The 19,673-nt window shown below is 44.6% G+C and overlaps 2 protein-coding genes across 17 annotated transcripts in view; one reads left to right on the top strand and one right to left on the bottom strand.

Moving 5' to 3' along the window:
- SKP2 (S-phase kinase associated protein 2) overlaps window positions 1-15,702 on the bottom strand; it is a 55,433-nt gene extending 39,731 nt beyond the window's left edge. For 2 of the 3 annotated variants that reach the window (XM_081520912.1, XM_081520910.1), the window contains exons 1-3: window positions 15,492-15,702; window positions 14,724-14,995; window positions 2,279-2,390 (exon numbers count right to left, since the gene is read on the bottom strand). In XM_081520912.1, the coding sequence (XP_081377038.1) occupies window positions 2,279-2,390; window positions 14,724-14,995; window positions 15,492-15,535 (428 nt within the window). In that variant the 5' untranslated portion in view covers window positions 15,536-15,702. Of the gene's footprint in view, window positions 1-2,278; window positions 2,391-14,723; window positions 14,996-15,409 lie in introns of all 3 variants that reach the window. The other variant, XM_081520909.1, reaches the window with a different exon arrangement.
- Window positions 15,703-15,853: 151 nt separating this feature from the next.
- Window positions 15,854-19,673, top strand: part of LMBRD2 (LMBR1 domain containing 2) — a 75,837-nt gene continuing 72,017 nt past the window's right edge. For 9 of the 14 annotated variants that reach the window (XR_014062306.1, XR_014062307.1, XM_081520884.1 and 6 more), the window contains exon 1: window positions 15,854-16,206. The gene's annotated coding sequence lies outside the window, so the exon portion shown is untranslated. Of the gene's footprint in view, window positions 16,207-16,358; window positions 16,541-19,673 lie in introns of those variants that run through there. The other 5 variants (XM_081520890.1, XM_081520887.1, XM_081520894.1 and 2 more) reach the window with 3 other exon arrangements.

The raw sequence follows: 19,673 nt of genomic DNA, 5'->3' as shown, positions 1-19,673 counted from the left end.
AGCACTACTGAATATTTCTTGGTCCCATTATGGATAAGCTTTCATCTTTCTCTTTACATGGATTTCATAGCTAGTTCAATGCTATCATGAGCCCTGCAGTGATTCGGAACAGGAGAATAAAATTTCAGCATTCAATTCAATAACTTTAAGACTGCTCAAATCACTCAACTGATTACTGAACAAGTAGGAAGGTTCACAGCGACCTCGCTTGCCATTTTTGTGAAGCATAAGCATGCTACCACAATTACCCTAAAAAAACATGTAAATGTACCTAAAAGAAGAAATGTTTGTGTGACTTTATTATGAGATATGGTTAGCAAATATCTATTAGGAAAAGTCATAGTTCAGCTCCATTTAACAAAACCTTAAAAGCTTAAAATAAATGCACAGAAATGCAAGTATTCCTATGAACTAATGCGAAGAAAAGAGGTAAAAATGTTTAGATTTGTGTTTCAAAAGCAAAAAAGCAGTAACAAATATAGTAAACAAAATAAAGAACTTTGAATACCCATAGATTAATTCAATTTAACACAAAAGAAAACATGAGATCAAGCCCATGAGGGAACATTTTAAATGTTCACAAGAATTTTACTTTTTAATCCTACTTGAGATAAGCAGACCACTGGCTGGAGCTTAGAAATAATTCTGCATAAACAAATTGTCAACCTCTATTCTTAAGAAGACAGGACTGCCATGCCTGGCATATAACAAGTGCTTAATGAATGTCAGTTCTAACTTTTATGACAGTTGAGATGAAGATGAACAGAACTGCATAGAGAGCACAGCTGGTGGAAAAAGAAAATCAAATGGGGTTTCTTGAGCAGGGATAAGTGAGTCAACCACCATGTACCTGCTCTGGCATTCCAGGTGTGCCGACCTCTCTATGGCTCTTCTAAGCAAATACAGTCAGCCCTCCCTATCCACAAGGCTTCCCAGGTGGCACAGATGATAAAGAATCCATCTGCCAATGTAGAAGATGAGGGTTTGATCCCTGGGTGGGGAAGATCCCCTGGAGGAAGAAATGGCAACCCACTCCAGTATTCTTGCCTGGAGAACTCCACGGACAGAGGAGCCTGGTGCGCTCCAGTCCATGGGGTCGCAAAGAGTTAGACATGACTGAGCAAGCACTCCCTACCCACGGGTTCCACATCCACAGATCTGCGGATCCAGAGCCAGACTGTCCTAACCCACTTTATACAAGGGACCTGAGAATCCGCAGATTTTGGTATCCACAGGGGGTTCCAGAACCTATACCCAGCGGGTACCACGGGATGACTGTAGCCCAGTCCTGTAAATACCTGGAGTGTCTTAATTTCCAGCACACCTGTGAATGGAAGGGCAGGGGCTCCTGCGTTCTCACAGTGAGAGTCCTAGATGTGTGGAGGGAGAAGAGAGATAGATGGCCTTAAGCACAGAGCAAAGGCTGGCCAGAGGCTGGAGAAAAGATGAAGATGGAAAAGCTCGTTACTGCCTTCCCAGCTCACCAACATGTCCCATGTGCAGCTCACTGTTCGCACCTGAGAAGTGTGGCCCCAAACCCAACAAAACCTGAACAATTAGCTGGGCACCACTCAAGCATCTTTATATTTCATGCTCACAATGGCCATCCTGTGACCCACCAGAAGTGACTTACCCCATTTGGAAAACGTCTTTTCCCTGTATTCAGCAGAGCTCATGTTTATTGGATGCTGGGCCAGGCAGTGTACCAGGAGTGACAGGGGTACATGAAGGCACAGCTGGTTCTCATACACCCAGTAGGCTGGGTATGAGTGGTGGGAAGAGAACTCGGGGCTCTGAGTGGGACCCAAGTGGGAAACCAGCCTCTGCTACTTAGGCTTTATGGGACCTGAGTGAGGTTCTGAGTCCCAGTCCCCCGGTATATAAAATGGGATGATGGTGTCTTCCCGGGTGGTGCTAGTGGTAAAGAATCCGCCTGCTAATGCAGGAGACGTGCGTTCGATACCTGGGCTGGGAAGAACCTCTGGAGGAGGAAATGGCAACCCACTCCTTTATTCCTGCCTGGAAAATTCCATGGACAGAGGAGCCGGGTGGGCTACAGTCCATGGGGTCACAAAGAGTTATACACACACACACACCTCCAGTAGAGTCCTCCCTTATCTGTGAAATAAGACGCTAATTATTATAAAGAATAAGAAAATACCTAGTGTGCTTTGTGCTACTATATTCTTTTTGGTTTTCAGTGTCACCAGACCCAAATGAATAAAAACCCTTCATTTTTCCTCCTCCACATACACTAAATGGGGTGAAAAATACTTACGCTAGATGATACCATCTTTTACAAACACTGGAGACTTTCAGGAGTTCAGGGAGGCACAGACAGGAAAAGATTCCTAAGAGCAGCTCATCTGGAAGGGAGTCCCAAGAAACACCTTGGAGGGAAAAAAAAAAAGAATTGTTTTCCCATTATCATTCTTTTCCCCTATCAAGTCTACTGAGACTCTTCCTGCACTTAAAGGATATACAACATGTAGCTTAAAAAGGGGAATTTAATGCTAAATGAATTCCTCATCCTCATAACTCTTTTTTCTGTTCACCCATGGTCTAGGTATCCTGAAGTGGATACTGTACACTTCTCAGCAAAGGAGAAAAGAGAGTATCAAGAATACTTTGCATGATATTCTTCTCTTCAGTACCCACCAGCCAGCCTCAGGCTCAGAACCATAGTGATGGGGGTTCAGAGCCAGCCCCAAGCCTCTCACATCTCAGACAACAATGTCTAAGATATCACGATGCTTCTGAGTTGCTAAGGAACGCCTCACTCCTCTCTGAAGTGGATTCAATGGTGGATTTACCAAGCAAGTAGTGACCTTATTTAAAAGGCAAACCAATCTTCCTCCCTCTTCTTCCAAGTTTACAGAGGGTGGACTCAGAAGTCCATTTACCTAAAAGTGCAATATCAAAAGGGTATTCTCATCTCTTAATTCAACACGCTTGTCCTGAGTGCTTAGTTTGATGCCAGGGATGGGTTTAGGTGTTGGGAGAAAGCAGCTAACACAAGAGACAAAATATTTTTTCATGGAGCTAACGTTCCATTGAGGAAACAATCACATATTAGAAGACATGTTAAAAACTGTTCAATATTTTTAAAAAATTAAGTGACATGTTAATGTTAAAATTGTTTTTACTTTGAGGTATTAAAAATGAAGAAAATGAGGAAGGTGTTAGAAAGTTTAAACACAGTGTACACACACACACACACACACACACACACACACACACACACACCCTCAACCATCAACAGCAGCTAACCTCCTTGTTCTATTTTTCATATGTTTGGGGTTAATATTAAGTATGATAAGGGTTGTATTCAGCTCTTTGATTAAAACAAACAACTATTTTCATTCTATTTTGACTCAAGTCAACTTGTTAGTCTACTGAAACTCATCATTCATAGTTAAGGAGACTAAGTCTGTATTATTAAAGACTTGGTCAAAATATCCCCCTCCACATTTTAAAATACATGCCTAATCCAAAATTCTGTAATAGTGAGTAACTGTGACATGAATTTCACCACAATGGTGTTTCCTCTAATAACTGTCAAGTTTTATAGCTGGAGTATCCCCCCCTCCAAAAATTTTAATACACTTGCTGTATTTTCTTATATTAAAAAAAGTATTGATTCTTATTGAAAAGATTCTTGAAGAAAAGTTGAGCTACTTAAAAGTATAAAACAATTCCATTATTCAGAGATATTTTTAAGTTATCTGGTGCAGTTACATCCATTTCGCAAAGAGACTGTTTCCCAAACTGGTATTTAAAGAACATTCTTCTGGGAGATGTTAATATCTGTTCCACTACAAACAGTGTTTTGTGGTGTAAAATGGTATAAAACAATGGGGAAGGCCTTACTGAGCCGGTGATCACTGAGCAAAGGCTGAACACAGACAGGGGGCTGAGCCTGCGAGTCCCTGGGGTTGTCCTGTGTGCAGGAGCAGCAGGTCTGTTTTGAGGACAGCAAGGAGGCCAGCGTAGGTCACAGTGAGCAAGCTGCGGGCAGTGGGGAAGAGGTCAGAGGGGTGGAAGGGGGCTGAGTCATCCGGCTCTGACTCTGACGGTGATGAGGGGCCGCCGCAGAGTTCTGAGCACAGGAATGACAGGACCTCACGTAGGTTTTAAAAGGATCACTCTGACTGTGTGTTCAGGATAAACCGGAGAGAAAAATGTGGATGCAGGAAAACCAGTTTTATTAGTTTTTATAAAAGCAAACTCTAATTGCTATTCAACAAGTATTAAACGCTTACATATGAATAGAACAACCCACAAGATCAGGATAATATGACCACAGCCTAGAAGGAAACAAGTGCACACCAAAGAAACAGTGTGTTTTAGATTAGAACTCAAGAGTGGTTAGCTGAGTTCAATAACTTGCCTTCTGGGTCTCTAACTCTAATTCATCTGCTACACCAATGCTACCGCTATCCTCTCCCCCCGCCGTGACGGCTAATTTTAGTGTCAACTTGACTGGGTTAAGGAGTACTCAGATATTTGGTTAAATACTATACCAGGTGTCTTTGGGAGGGTATCTGGGATGAGATTAACATTTGATCGATCAACTGAGCAGGTTGCTGTCCCCAGTGTGTGCCTGCCTCATCCAATCCAAAGTCGGGTTGGAATAGAAGGCGGATGAAGGGAGACCTGCCTCTTTCTCCCACCTTTGAGCTGGAACATGGGTGTCCTCCGGCCTTCAGGCCTGGACTGAAACTAACATGATCTACTCTCTGGAATCTCGGGTCTTTGGGACCAAAGATCATGGGACTCTTCAGCTTCTAGGACTACATAAGCCAATGCCTTATTAATAAGCCTCCCTGTATCTCTTATTTGTTCAGTGGCTCTGACAGTATTCTTGGGCCTCCCTTGTGGCTCAGCTGGTAAAGAATCCACCTGCAATGCGGAAGACCTGGGCTCGACCCCTGGGTTGGGAAGATCCCCTGGAGGAGGGCATGGCAACCCACTCCAGTATTCTTGGCTGCTGGAGAATCTCCACGAACAGAAGAAACTGGTGGGCTACAGTCCATGGGGTCACAAAGAGTCGGACACAACTGAGCAACTAAACACAGAACACACACCCCATTTAAAAGGTGTCAGTATTTACTGAACACGGACATTGCAACAGGCTCAGGGAGAAGACAATGGAGAGCTGGAGACAGCATGGAGGTGAGTGATAAGTAAACATAAGAGTCTTGGACTCTTCCCCCCTATTCCTGGGCAATCTTTTGAAAATGTCCCTCAATTAGATCCCTTCAATGGTGTCCCGTGAATATTCAGTCTAAAGTCTATACTGCTGAGCATGAAATTCAAAGCTTTCTTATCAGGGCCCCACTGGGTTTTCTAGATTCATTATCTAGAAATATGTTCCAGCCATTTGGAGCTACTTGGAATTCTCAGAATGAGTCATTCTGTGTCATATCTCAATGCCTCTGTACATGCTGTGCCCGGCCCCGACTGCTATTAATTTAACATCAAGGGGCCATTAACGCCCCAACTCCTATGGACAGCTTCCCAGGACATCACCAAAAACAGGCTGGTTTTTTAACCACAATTTTGCTATTTCCTTACTCACCTGTGTAGGCCCCCACAAGGCCACGAGATCTTGAGAAGGAGAACCTGCTTTTTCTTTTAACAATCTTTATATTCTAAGGAACTAGCACACTGTCCGATACATGCAACCATTCATATATTTACTTAACATGTGTTATATGCTGAGGACTGTTCTACAGACAGAGATGAACAAGGCATGGCCTGCTCAGCGTTTCAGAGACACAGACAAACAGGAAATTCAATCCAGGGTCACAACGGGCTGCAGAAGGGCTCAGGGTGCTGTGCTACACTGGGGACTGAGCTGGCACAGTGCTTAGGGAACGAGGCTCCCTGGGAAAATGAGGACATGCAGCTGCTCCATGAACACCTGCCCCTCCCTCTCTAGAGAATCAAATGAAGGACTGAGGCTCTGAAGCATAGGGGTAGAGGAATGAAGGCAGACCATCCACACTGACCCTAGACACGTTCCAGGGAGCAGCTCCTCAGTGTGGCAGCCAGCCTCCATCACACCACAAAGCTCCTGGGCCAAGGTCAGTGGGGGCAGAGGGTCTCCAGCATGACTCCTGCTCCACAAATTGGAACAAAGTTTTCCTTCCATTAATTCTGAACTCCCTGACCTCTGCTGTCTCCTGCATATACAGATCAGATGCTAGCATTTCATTTGGCATTAAAAAAAAAAAATTACACTTAGCCACTTTGAATCTAGTCTTTTGAGATTTTTACTATGATCTGCAATGACTACCCTGACACCAGGTGCCTGCCCTCCATCCCCACCAAGTGTGAGAACTACTGGATCGAGGAAGGAGCACAGCTCCGACTGGAATTTGACTGCATTGTCTCCACGTCAGCAAACATTAAGCAAGCTACTCAATCCTTCTGGGGCTCAGTTTCATCTGCAGGAAAGGGAATAAAAAGGTTTATCTTGCAAAGTTGTTCACTATGAAGATTAAATAGCTCATGTCAAGAGGTTACAAAGCAGAGAGTTAAACTGCCTCTTTTTTGCTTCTATTCCTTTCCTTTCTCCAAAAAGCCTATGTTTTACTTTCATGACCTTTTCCTTTCAGTGCTGCTTAGAATCTTCACCTATGTGAAAACATCCATGTCTGAGTAGGGGCTGGACAAGGGCTGCCTGGTATGATTTTACTGAGACCCCCAAACCGTCTTCTATCTAGGTTTAATTAAAGAATTAAATTAAATTAAAAGATGCTTGCTCCTTAGAAGAAGAGCAATGACAAACCTAGACAGCATATTAAAAAGCAGAAACAAAGGTGTGTATAGTCAAAGCTGTGGTTTTTCCAGGAGTCATGTATGGCTGTGAGAGTTGGACCAAAAAGAAGGCTGGGTGGCAAAGAATTGATGCTTTTGAACTGTGGTCTGGAGAAGACTCTTGAGAGTCCCCTGGACAGCAAGGAGATCAAACCAGTCAATCCTAAAGGAAATCAACCCTGAATATTCATTGGAAGGACTCATGCTAAAGCTCTAATACTTTGGTCACCTGATGTGAAGAGTTGACTCACTGGAAAAGACCCTGATGCTGGGAAAGATTGAGGGCAGGAGAAGGGGGCAACAGAGGATGAGATGGTTGGATGGTATCATCAACTCAATGGACATGAACTTGAACAAACTCCAGGAAATAGTGAAAGACAGGGAAGCATGCTGGAGTGATGCAGTCGATGGGATCACAAAGAGTTGGAGACGACTGAGCGACTGATCAACTTATCAACAACAGTCTAGGTTTGGGATCCAGGAAATACTGGAAAGAATGAAGAGAGACATGGAAGGGCAGGAAGCCAATGTGGGCATGTGAGTAAGCCGATTATCACTATGGGCTTTCAATCTACAGGGGATTCCCAGGAAACATACAGCACCTGTCCCAGATGCTGGGGCGTTAATCCATCATCTGCTGTCAGTCATTGGTTGGGGGCTTCTGGGAGGGGGTGGGAATGTTGACTTCCCAGCACGCCTGCCCAGGGAAAGCCCTCAAACACAGAGTGTCATCGATGTGGAGGAGAAAGCGCTTGGCATAAAAGGGAATGGTGAGCTTCAAGGAGCTATGGATGGGGCACCCAAGTGTCAGGTAAAGACAGTAGGGAAAGGAGATAGGGAGGCTTGTTGCAAAGTAAAGGGCAGGAGAAATCAATAAATTAATGAATGCAGTGCTTCCCATTTTCGTGAGAAGACATAAGAAATCAGCAACTTAGAATAAGAGATCAGTAATTCAAATGCTTCCCAGGTGGCCACTAGTGTTCAAGACCCACCTGCCAATGCAGGAGATGTAAGAAACGGGGGTTCAACCCATTGGTTGAGAAGATATCCTGGAGGAGGGCAGGGCAACCCACTCCAGTATTCTTGCCTGGAGAATCCCATGGGCAGAGGAGCCTGTCCATAGGGTCGCAAAGAGTCGGACATGACTGAAGTCACTGAGCACACAATTCAAATGCTGGAAGGAAAACTTGGCATTGTGATGAATGCAGCTGTTTGCTGAGGACAGCAAAGCCGGGCATTGAAGCCACACAAGGAAGCTAACTAAGTCTAGAATTAGGAAGGCTCTGCACTGCAATGTCCATCTTCACCTGCCCAGCTCCTACTCATCCTTCAGACCTCAGCTGAATGGTCTCTCCCTCGGAGGAGCATTCCCAGGTGACCAGCACAGCCCCCACACCTAGACAGGCACATGGAGACCCAGCACAATGCGTGGCACACCACAGACCTCCTCAAAATCATTGCTCAATGCAGGAGACCTTTTACTGCCCCTTCACGCAAACCGTGAATGTGCTAATTCTGTATCCATGTGACTGATTAACCTTCCTTAACCAATTAACTGCCACACCCGATGCCTAAGACAACCTTGGCGACGAACATTAGAAAGTGCTCAATATTTCACGAAGGAATGACTGACACCTAAGAGAAGAATGCTGGCTCTATTTCACAGACAGGTAAGAGTGTGGGCCTCTCAGGGTCAGTTTCCTCATTTATCAAATGACAAGGGTGGCCTAGGGCTCCACCTCAACAAACATTCCTGGGTGTCTGACTAATGCCAGAGAGCGTAAGCACAGTCCCTGTCTGTTGGCTTCACTGGGAGGCAAACTAATAAACAGAAACACATTTACAGCTGCCATTTACTGAAAGCCCTAAAGAGTCTCATACGTTTATTAATGCATGTGATTCTAATGCTTACCTTGTGTCCTAGGATGTAGTGTCCCATTTCATAGATGAGGACACTTGTCTTAGGAGGTTTATTTATTAACCTCACTGAGGTGCTAGCAACTATCAGGTGGCAGAGCCAAGAAGTTAACATGGGACCCTTCTGTCCGTTTCCAAACCCCACAACCTGAGGTGAAGGCACAGAGCCACAGAGGAGAGTGTCTGAAGGTTGGCCAGGTGGCACAGGGCCTGCCAAGGAATGGCACGGCCCTGGAGGTGTTCAGGGGAATGAGGCTGAAGACTGAAACCCAGAAACAAAAGCAGTGTCCTCTGTAAGTCAGGGAAGGGGCTTCAAGAGATGATGTAACTCCTGCTAAAGGGGTAAGGTCACACAACTAGCAAACGGCCCAGTGGGAATTCAAGCACAGATCTGACTCCAAATCCTGTCCTCTGTCTACCCTAGGATTCTCTCTCCTGTTCTGACTTAATTTTCTAAAATGAAGAAAAATTTTTAAAAAAATCACGCTTTTTTAAAAGGGGAGAACTAAACCTGACTTGCTCTGGGAAAAGGAATCCTTCAGGGCTTGGGAGGGAGAGCGGAGGGGAGAGGGAGTGAAACAGAGACGTTGAGAGCTCTCAATGGGTCAGTGAGCATATGGACGGGGCAATGGCTGGGAAAACGCAGTCTCTCTGAGCAGCCAAGTACCCGTGTCTCCACGGAGCTGATCACAGGACAACACTGATTCTAGGGCCCCTGCTGGGAGTGAAGGCGGGGGAGGGGTGTCACAGCCTGAAACTGGATGCTGTTCCAACAGATGAGACAGAAGTCTGTCTTCATACAGCTGCCCCAGTGGCTAGCATCCAGGCTTTGGATATGCTCAATCTAATTTTACTTGCCATAGTTAATTCTCAAAACATCAACCATCTGTTTCCTGGATTCCTGACTGCACTGCTGCCTGGTCTGTCTGCTCAGAGAGGATGACAAAGTCCAGAGCAAGTCTTTCCTCTACTCACCTCTTCTAAAACTCCCAAGGCTGCACACCAGACCTGCACAGTAAGCAAAATAATTAAGCCCATGGACTCTAATCTTCAACAACACGAAAGCAATTAAACACACTTTGGAGCCATGAAGGGTGAAAACTGGCCAGATTCACAAACTTGCTTGTCACCAGCATTTCCATTCATTCCTCTGGTGCAAAGTCAGCTGTCCACTTCTCTAACCTCATCACCTCCCATGCCTCTTAAAGTCCTTCGGAAATAATAATGCTTGCTTAAGTTTTCGATGCATGAAGTCTTCACAGTATAGGTAACGTCTTCTTACTTGACATGTTTATGTCTCGAAACATCACCTACACTCAGATTCAAACTCTGGAGTACTCAATCTTTGACTCTTAAAATTGCCCTTTTCTTTAAGCACAGATAATTGTAGCTGAAGGATAAGCAGGCACTGCTGTTCACATCTACTGCTTTTTTAAGAGTGGAGGTTCACCTCCTGTTTGCTTCTGCTTGCTTGTTTTAAGTATTAACGACCCATGCTTCCTTTCTGGGAGACTACAGATTCTGCCATCTGGGATGAGGTTTCCTTCCTCTTCTATAAATCATTAAGAGACAACACTAGACCATGCTAGCTCTTGGTATTTTGGCTTTTTTATTTTTTGGCTGTATGGACAAAACTGAAAAAAGCAAAACAGGAAAAAGCTATAGGGTCCTCAATGACCCCTTCAACCCCACACTTCTATGAGAGACTTGCTCAACCCTGGGATGTGAGAAGACTAAGAAACCATGGAAATTGGGATTCAGGGAATTAGGTACAGGATACAAGGTCGAGAAGAGCAGGATCTTTGGTCTGTTGTGTTCACTGCTGGATCCCTCATCTCTAGAATGATGCTCCATCAACACTGCTGAACGAATGGAAGGAAGCTACAGGGTAAACACAGGTGCCTGGGAAGGGCCTGTAAAGGCTCTTCTAGAGCTGAGTTTTGGAGCTCTGGGATAAGATTCATTGGTGAGTCATGAAATCAATTTAGTCTGATTAGTGTTGTTTTGAAATAATGGAAGAGAATAGGAAATACCTTTCCTAGTAAGGAAAAAACTAATTTTGTGGAATTTCAGTTTAAGATACACACCCAAGATTGCAATAGAAAACATATTTGTTATTGGTTATTAAAAAAAAAGAGGAAAAGCATTTGCCTGGAGATACTGAAAAAGCAGATTCCCAGGCTCCAGGCAGGACTTCTGGGATGAGAATCTCTGGAATTTTGCACTTTGAACACGTTCCCTTGGGGATATCAGCAGACTCAAAACTTTGGAGTCTCCAGTCTGAAAACCACTGTGGGGCCTGGAATTTCAAGCACTTTAACAGCCATGGGAAAGCTGATCAACAAATTAGTTTGACAGCATTTCCACAGCTATCTTCTGTTTGGGAGGTCGGAGTGGGGGTTGTGGGTGGGCAGGAGAAGACAGGGGACTAGGGCAGGCATTTAACAACCATGAATAAAATGCAGTTGTTCTCTTTCTGTTCATTACTGACCTCATCACCAGGCCATTTCCTCCCAACTCCTTCCACACACTCACCCCAAGGGCCACTCAGACCTATCCTGATACCGGTTGGCCACAAAGTTTCCATCTTCTAAACTGAACAGATGAAGAGGATTTAGTCACCAGATGTGAGCCTGGCTTGGGGCCGGCAGAAAAGAGAGACTGTCGAGTGAAGAACCAAGTAAAACTCTCACAGCCCAGGGCCACTGTCATCAGATCGCTATGGAAAGCAGGTGTGGTCCGTTCCAGCCTAATCCTGCAGAGCTCTCAGCCACCTGTCCTGACAACTGCAGACAAAACTTGCTACAATGATGATCCAGCACTGCCAGAGGCCCAGGCTCCTGATCGCCCACTGGGAACGCTGTACACCAGCTGTTCCTCACCCTGCAACCCCCCTGCCCCCCTATACCAATCACTATGGTGTGTAATTCTATGCATCCGCACAGCATACCAGTGGTTTCCCTCCCTGCCTCTCGCTGAGGTCACAACAAACAGAAAAGTCGTGATTTTTTTCTCTCACTTTCGATAAATACATCTGAAGTCAATTTTAACAATCTAGACCCAGTGACTGAATCGTTTCCAGGTCCTTCTCTCTCTTCCAGAGCCTCTGCTTTGCTGATGGGCAGGAGGAAGCGTGCCCACGTGCAGTGAGGATCACCATGAGAAGCTTCGGGTCATTTTGGTACAAGGGACTCCCTCCCTCTGGCCTCCTACAGCACTCACTGCCTGAGCCACTCAGCAGCTGCTAGTGTACGAGCTGCCATCTTTTGCTGTGAGCTTCTCTTACCGTGTATCCTCTTCTCTCAACCTGAACTGCAATCTCCTAGTAGACAGCAGCCATGCCTGAATCTTCCATCTTGTTTCCTTAGCGCCTTGCTTTAAAAACGTCATTTGTATTTCCGTCTGTGTGTGTGAATGTGGAAAGACATACAGGACATACAGCAATCACACTCCATGTCAGATGCTATCAGCACTGGACAAAGTTGTCAAAAGCCGCTCATCTTAGCAGGAAGCGTCTTTCACCACATTTGGTTAGTCAAGCACCAAATTGCTCCTGCTGCATTCCTGACACTAAAAATAGCAGCAACATTCAATTTTGAAGAAAAAAGATCTACACGAACAGGGCCAGACTAATAGGATTAAGGACAAAAGATAAAGTGAAGTAGCCTCTCAGCTAGGTATCTTTTGTCCACCAAATTAACTGGGTTTACTCACTGTTATATGCAGGGAGCATGCTAGCAGCTTCACGTGTCCTCTTTCATTTAATCTTACGGTACCCCACGACGCCGGCATTACTATCACACTGCACAAAGAAACTAAGGAACAGAGAGCTCGAACAGCTTCCCAAGGTTGGTAAACAGCAGGATTAGGATTCAAAGCCGTATCTGTCTGACTTCACCACAATCCTTACTGCCTTTCTGATTAATCCAATACCTAATAGAGATCCTCAGACCATAATTTGAAAGTTCTCTTTTCTAAAGAAAGGGTCAAAAGCCTTTTTTTGTTCAAGCAAGCAAGCGATCAACCAACCTTTCTCAAAGAAAGCCAGATGAGGGAATTCAGGAACATAATTAATTTACCCTGGCTCTGCAAGACTTCATCTTTATTTCTCGACTGTCTCTTCTTCGCCATCATGACCCACGCAATTTCAATTTAGATTTCTACAATTTCAAAATCTTTCTCTGTCCCTCTAATGTCAAAATCTATCCAGAAGCTGCTTAGCACCACCCCGACACCTCTCAACAAGTCAACCTTTTATTCTCAAGCCCTCAAAGTTTAGTCTCAAGACCCAGTGTATCCTTTTCAAAGGTTACACAGCAACTCTGCTCAACTGCACCTCTAGCCCAATTTTCACTCTTCTTCCCTCTGCTCTTCTACTCTTGGAATATGGCTTCCTTGCTGTTCCTTGAACAAATACAACATTCCCCTGCTCCAGGGCCTTTGCACTAGCTGCTCCTTCTGCTTGGGGCTCTTTTCTCCAAGATATTTGCATGGCACATTCCTTTATCTCCTTTATGCCTTTGCTTACAGCTCACTGTCCAAGTGAGGCTTTCCTTCGATACCCTGCAAACCAGCTTCCCATCCCAGGACCTCCTGTCCCTCTTGGCTTGTTCTATTTTTGTTTTTAGCCATAGCACTTATTCTAACATACTATACACCAGATTCGTGCATACTGCATCCTCTTTCTAGAAGAGAAGCTCCATGAGGGTAGAAATGCTTTTGTTTTGCTCACTGCTGTATCCCCAGTACTTAGAACAATGCCTAGCACACACAATGTGCTCAGCAAATATTTGCTGAATTAATGTTTTACATGGCTTGCCAGTAAGAAAAACTGATAACCCCAGGTCAACGCACAATGTTTACCCTATGGTTCTGAGTATTCCTGGAGCTCTGATCCACTGTGGGAGGAAGTTAATATATCAGCTTGAGAAGCCTGGGAACAGAGAGCTATTTAGAGGGGAATGACGTAGTGGAGTTCTACATTTCAATCAGTCCACTCTAGCTCTGGGGGATGGATCTGGGGAGGACAAGGCTCCGAATTATGAGTCCATTCCTAAATATGAGAAATATTTAGGAGACAAGAGGGAAAGATTCAATGATTGGTTGGATGTTGGGGGGATGGTGGGAATCTGACTCACCTTTAGGTTATGGGGTTGGGGAAACGGAACAGATAACACAGTGAATGACGGAGACAGCATAAAGAATTCCTCTTGGGAATGGATCTGGAAGGATAAGTCTCTTGCCCTTAGCTCAACATTCACTTCAGCAGTCCCTTGACAAATAACTAAAGTGATTATGGTAAAAGGCTCAACCACGGCTACAGAGCAGCCGAATATAAACAAAAAGAATTCTATGGATCATTGCTCTGTTTCCATTTGTCAGAGGTATTGAGCTGGCCTTTAACTAGGCAGAGTCCCTCCTTAAGGAAAAGGAAGGAATGTCTTTTCACCGGTTACAAGTCAGTTCTGTCTCTGAAGACACACACATACCACCGTTTCTGTAAGCACAACCAGTTGTCTGGTTTCTTTGGAAAATAACTTAAGAATTGGGCGATTTTAAAAGGACCCTATCTGGGCTTCCCTTGTGGCTCAGAGGTAAAGAATCTTCCTGCCAATGCAGCAGTCACCGGTTCGATCCCTGATCTGGGAAGAGATCCCACATGCAGCAGAGCAACTGAGCCCCCAGTGCCACAGTAATTGAGGCTGTGTTCTAGAGCCTGGAACCCGCAACTGCTGAGTCCTCGTGCCCCAACTACCAAAGCCCCTGCGTCCTAGAGCCCATGCTCCCCCAATGAGAAGTCACTGCAACTGGAGAAAAGCCCGGGCAACAGTGAAGACCCAGCACGGACAAAACTAAATAAATAAATTTAAATAACAATTTTTTAAAAAGGGCCCTATGCTAAAGACCCCTAAACAAAGGTTTACCGACAAAATAGTTTAATCCACCATTGACTGAGCTTGTATTTTACCCTCATACCTTACCTGGAAAGTTCTCTCGGTTTAGCTTAGGTCTGCGGACAATCACAAAGTCCTTGTCATTTCCTTTGCTTTTCAGCCGTTTTCGTGGGGGGCTCTGTGGGTGGCCCAGGTTTGAAAGCAGTTCCTGGGGGATGTTCTCACTGTCCACCTCCTCCTTCTCCAGGGCGGAGACCCCCATGCCTGAAAGCAGTTCAGATGTCTTGCTAGAATCCCATCCCCACGTGAAACTGGTGGTAACGTTGCTAGTCTGGTCGGGTATCTCCTGGAGGTGTTTCCTGCAGAAACGCACAATAGCCCCATGTTCCTTTCAAAAACACGCCCGTAAATAATTCCCGGACAGGCCTAAAGGAAGCTGCAAGCTATGCACCGCAGAAAGCTTTCACAGAAGCTAACTGAACTTCATTTTTACGTGCCGCCGGCGAGTTCCCAAGAATAAAAGAAAAAATAACCGAACACATCGAAAAGGCTTTTCGATTTCCGATCATGCAGAAGGCCTCAAGAATTTCTTAAAAGTGGAGGGAACATACAAGGAAAGAGGCAGGGCAATCACACACTGATTGAAAACAGCAGCAGGAAAGCCCAATAAGGAAAGACAAATAACATCCACGCTGATCACCGCACTAAAGCATCCACCCATCCACGTTTTCCCAAAGAGGCTAAGCAACCATTCACATTACAGCATTACTAACAATATTAGCAAGTAGCAAAACACGCGGCCTAGAAAATTAAGACGGTCCATTCATGTTCTGTCTCCTTCTGCAATCGGTTTACCTGTGCATGGCGTCCGCAGGTTCGGGAGTTTTAAATGCGTGCATTAATTGCAGAGGTGCCCGCCTCCCGGATTCCCGCTTTGGCGCGCGGCGGCGCACTGCGTGCGGCCCCCGGCTCGCTGCAGGGAAACCCGCGAACTCTATCAACGTTCCATCCCAGCAGCGCGCGCAGAATTGTCCAGCCAGCCGGCTCTCCTCCGCAGCCGTCGTCTGCGGCCCCGCTGCCTGCTGGGAATTGTAGTTTATGCCCAGCCTGGTAGTCCGGCTGCCTCGCCACTACTTCCTTTCCTTGCGACTTTGCCGCCTTCGAGATACCCATAACCCCGCGCGGCGGCGGGACCGGAAGACCCACAGGGTAGGCGGGGAAGCGGAAGCGGGCGGCGCTCCGGCTGACTGGGGAAATGTCAGCTGCTTGACTGGGGTCGGGGTTTCCTTTCTCGGGGACCCCCCCGACCTTTTGGTGACTGCCACCGTTGTCGCCAAGGAGTGTGGGTCCAAAACCCTGTAAGGCTGTGGCGGCCGCGGGGTTTCCAGGCCCTTCTGGACGCTGTCCGGCGAGATCGGACGGTGAGCCCGAGGAGAGCGTGAGGCACTTTGAGGTGTGGGGCCGAGCGCGGACTGAGAGAGAGGGGCCCCGGAGACCCCGAGAGGCCGCCGTCGCGGGGCCTACGTCCCAGGGAGCTGAGTGGAGGCCGTGGCACAACCCTGCCGCACAGGTGAGAGGCTGCGGCCGTGGGCGTCACACCTGCTCGCGTCTCTGCCTGGAGCTGCGTACCTCACCCGGGTGAGGGCGGCCCTGAGGACTAGGTCTGTTGACAGGATCCTTTCCTTACGTGTAAAATAGGCACCACGGCAACGACGCTTGTTTCACAGTAGCAGTCAAATCAGAGGAGGCTCGTGAGAGCCTTTTGTAAACGAAAGCGCGGTTCAAACGTGAGGCGGAGGTTTAATTTTAGGGGAGCAGGAGATTCCGGTGAGTGCTATGGGAAAGCTGAGCATCCCCCGGCAGCGTTGAGAAGTCCCATAAATGCTAGCAGGAGAACAAATAAGGTGACTATTGTTTGCAAAAGGCTTTCCGTGCCACGCTAGCGGCCACCAGCAAAGCCATTCGAATACTGTCTCAAAAAATTTTCTGTTTGCCTCACGTTCTAAAAGCCAGCTGCTTGCTTTTAGACTATATTCACGGAGAAAAGTTTGGAGGATGGTTAGAGAGTGCCATTTTATGGGTAGGATGACCGTGCGAAATCCATTGTGCAAATGTCCTATAACTGTGACCCTGGGAAAACAGTGGAAGAGAGAAGGGTAATAACTTCCAACCCTAATAAAAATGAAGAGGATTTATAAAGTTCAGAAATAAGCACCCAGCGTCATCACAGAAATACTGGAATGTCACTTAAACATGCTGTGTGGCATACCTTCTTATTTCTTTAAAAAAAAAAATTCAATTTACAGTGGAGTTAAACCTCCCTTGCTTGTATATCAGCTTGTTTCATGCTTGGTGCATAGCTTGAAATGGAACCACCTATTGACAGAGGAGGGCGTTCGTGATCTTTTACTAGTTTATTCTTGAAACTAGGTAAAACTGGTGTAAAGAATGGATCTGTTCATTGATTGATTCTAGTGAAACTAGATGAAGAATACTAAGCTGAATGTTCACAATTCATTAAGCTAATGTTACGTGGAAAATATTTTTAAATATAATGTTCTGACTTTTTTTTACATAAAGTTATCTTTATGATATTTTGGCTAAGGAGAAAGCAGTAGCCTTCTGCTTAAAGTCTACATCCTTTCTCTTAAAATTGCAATTCAGAGGAAATATTTAGTCTTCTTCAGGAAAATGAACAAGACAGAGGGAGCTTATAAACTAATGGAGGAGAAGGAATAAACAAAAAAATTTTGAATGCCATGGTGAGAGTAAAGTTTTGAAATATAATTGAAAGAGAGCACTTCAGATAGAGGTCTTATAAAGTGTTAGTCGCTCAGTCCTGTCTGACTCTGCGACCCCATGGACGGTAGCCCTCCAAACTCCTCTGTCCATGGGGATTCTCCAGGCAAGAATACTGGAGTGGATAGCCATTTTCTTCTCCAGGGGATCATCCGGATCCAGGGATTGAACCTGGGTCTCCCGCATTGCAGGTGGAGTCTTACTGTCTGAGCCACCAGGGAAGCCCAATAATTGGACGTGGGCACATAGAGCTCTTATGAGGAAGATCTAATAGGATGATTCTAAATTTAAAAATGAAAAATATCCTTGTGCTAGGATTTAGCCTGAGAGCTAGGAAACATTTCTAGTTTTCAGAATACTTGAAATATCTGAATTAGTGGAAACAAGGTCCTTTATAGGGCTTCAGAGAGAGCCTGTCAACTTGGAAAATCAAAGTGTTCAAATTCTAGAATAGGTACTGCTCTAATAGTTTGCTCTGGCAGCAGAAATATTTTAGCTTATGAAGATGGAATCATTTCTGCATTCCTTTTAATCATGGCTTTTCTCTTATTAAGTAAAAGTTTAACTTGGTAAATTGGCTCTTTAATATAAGGAATTGTGTCCATTGAAGGCTTGAGATTATTAGCTGAGTAGAGTTTCCTGTCTGGTCTTTCCAAAAACTGCATTGTGATTGCTACTGATGGGGATTATTTTGTTTTGCTGATTAAGTTTATTTATTTAATATACTCAGCACACCCCAAGTCCCATTTTAGTGAGAGAGTTATACCATATTTCTAGAATTACAAGATCAGTATCTAGGACAAATCAATTACATTTTAAAAATAACTGCAAATGTCATTAGAGTGAGTAATTTCTAATACTCTTTGGAAATTTCAGGTAGAGTACAAAGGACTTTGTAAATTGGAAAGATGTTTCTCATACATGGGACAAGGGCATAGTTACAAGATGGTCAATATTAGGGCATAGAACTAGCTTATGTGTACATATTTATATATACATATATATTCAGTAGTATATTATTGGGGCTTCCTTGGTGACTCAGATGGTAAAGAATCTGCCTGCAATGTGGGGGACCTGGGTTTGGTTCCTGGGCAGGGAAGATCCCCTGGAGGAGGGCATGGCAACCCACTCCAGTATTCTTGCCTGGAGAATCCCTATGGACAGAGGAGCCTGGTGGGCTACAGTCCATGGGGTCTCAAAGAGTTGGACACGACTGAGTGACTAAGCACAGCACAGTATATTATTGTTCTTTCTGAAAATCAAATGTGACAAAGGAGATTCTATTTAAATAGAAGTGTAATGTGCTTTTTCCTTAGTTCCATTATAGCATGAAGTAAATCTTAAGATTCCTTTAGTTTTTTTATGTTATTTAGCTTAGGTGAACAAAAGACTTAACAACAGTTACATAGCAAGAAATTTCTATCTGCTCATCAAAATTCAAAAGATTCTTTTTCCTTCGGTTAATTTTAAAGCAGATCTTTTAGTTCTTTGCAGTTTAATGTTCTCTACAATGGGCAGGTTGGGGCAAGAACAGAAGGGTTCTTTCCCAATTCTGTTTTGCTCTGTGCTTTCTTTTTTACTTTCATCTTGTAGATTACAGTCATGTTTTATCCTTCAGTTATGGCAGACTTACCTGCAAAGTTACACAGTTAGTTAGATTCTGTATTAAACATGACTTTATTAGCACTCTATCTCGATATATCTAAAAGAATAACAGGAGAATGTGTCTACTTTATTCGCAGAAATGAAATTAACAAATGAAAGCTGAGCAAAAGGAATGACTTAAACAGTCTAACTTGCATTTAAAAAAGTATGTCTGGACTGGATTAAAGACTCCAGTATCCAGTATCCTAATTGTGAGCCTGGCTCTGTAGTCAGGATGCCTCTGTTTGAATCCCACTTCTTACACTCTCTTGTGCCATTTTCTCTGTTAAACGGGGATACTAATAATCCTTTCTTACTGGGTTGTGAAGTCTAATTCGGTAAAGCATGTTAAGTGCTAGCAAAGTGCTCGAAATCTATTTAATAGTAAACTCAATATTAGCTACTCCTTTTTAAAAAATTTATTTTGTCACTAGGAAGTAGTCTATGGATTATTTTCTAATTACTGAAGTGAATCTTATAATCTCTTTACTGAAAATCTTTAAGAATTCGTTACAGTGGATCCAGTTGTTTTCTTCTTACCTACTTAATGATTGCTGCCTCTCTCATGCCTTGCCAAAGGTGAAACAGTTTGAA

Source organism: Giraffa tippelskirchi, chromosome 8 (genome assembly GCF_054371585.1).
Source record: "Giraffa tippelskirchi isolate mGirTip1 chromosome 8, T2T-mGirTip1v1.2.pri, whole genome shotgun sequence".
In the NCBI taxonomy this organism is placed as follows: Eukaryota; Metazoa; Chordata; class Mammalia; order Artiodactyla; family Giraffidae; genus Giraffa; species Giraffa tippelskirchi.
This window is presented reverse-complemented; position numbering and strand designations above follow the sequence as displayed.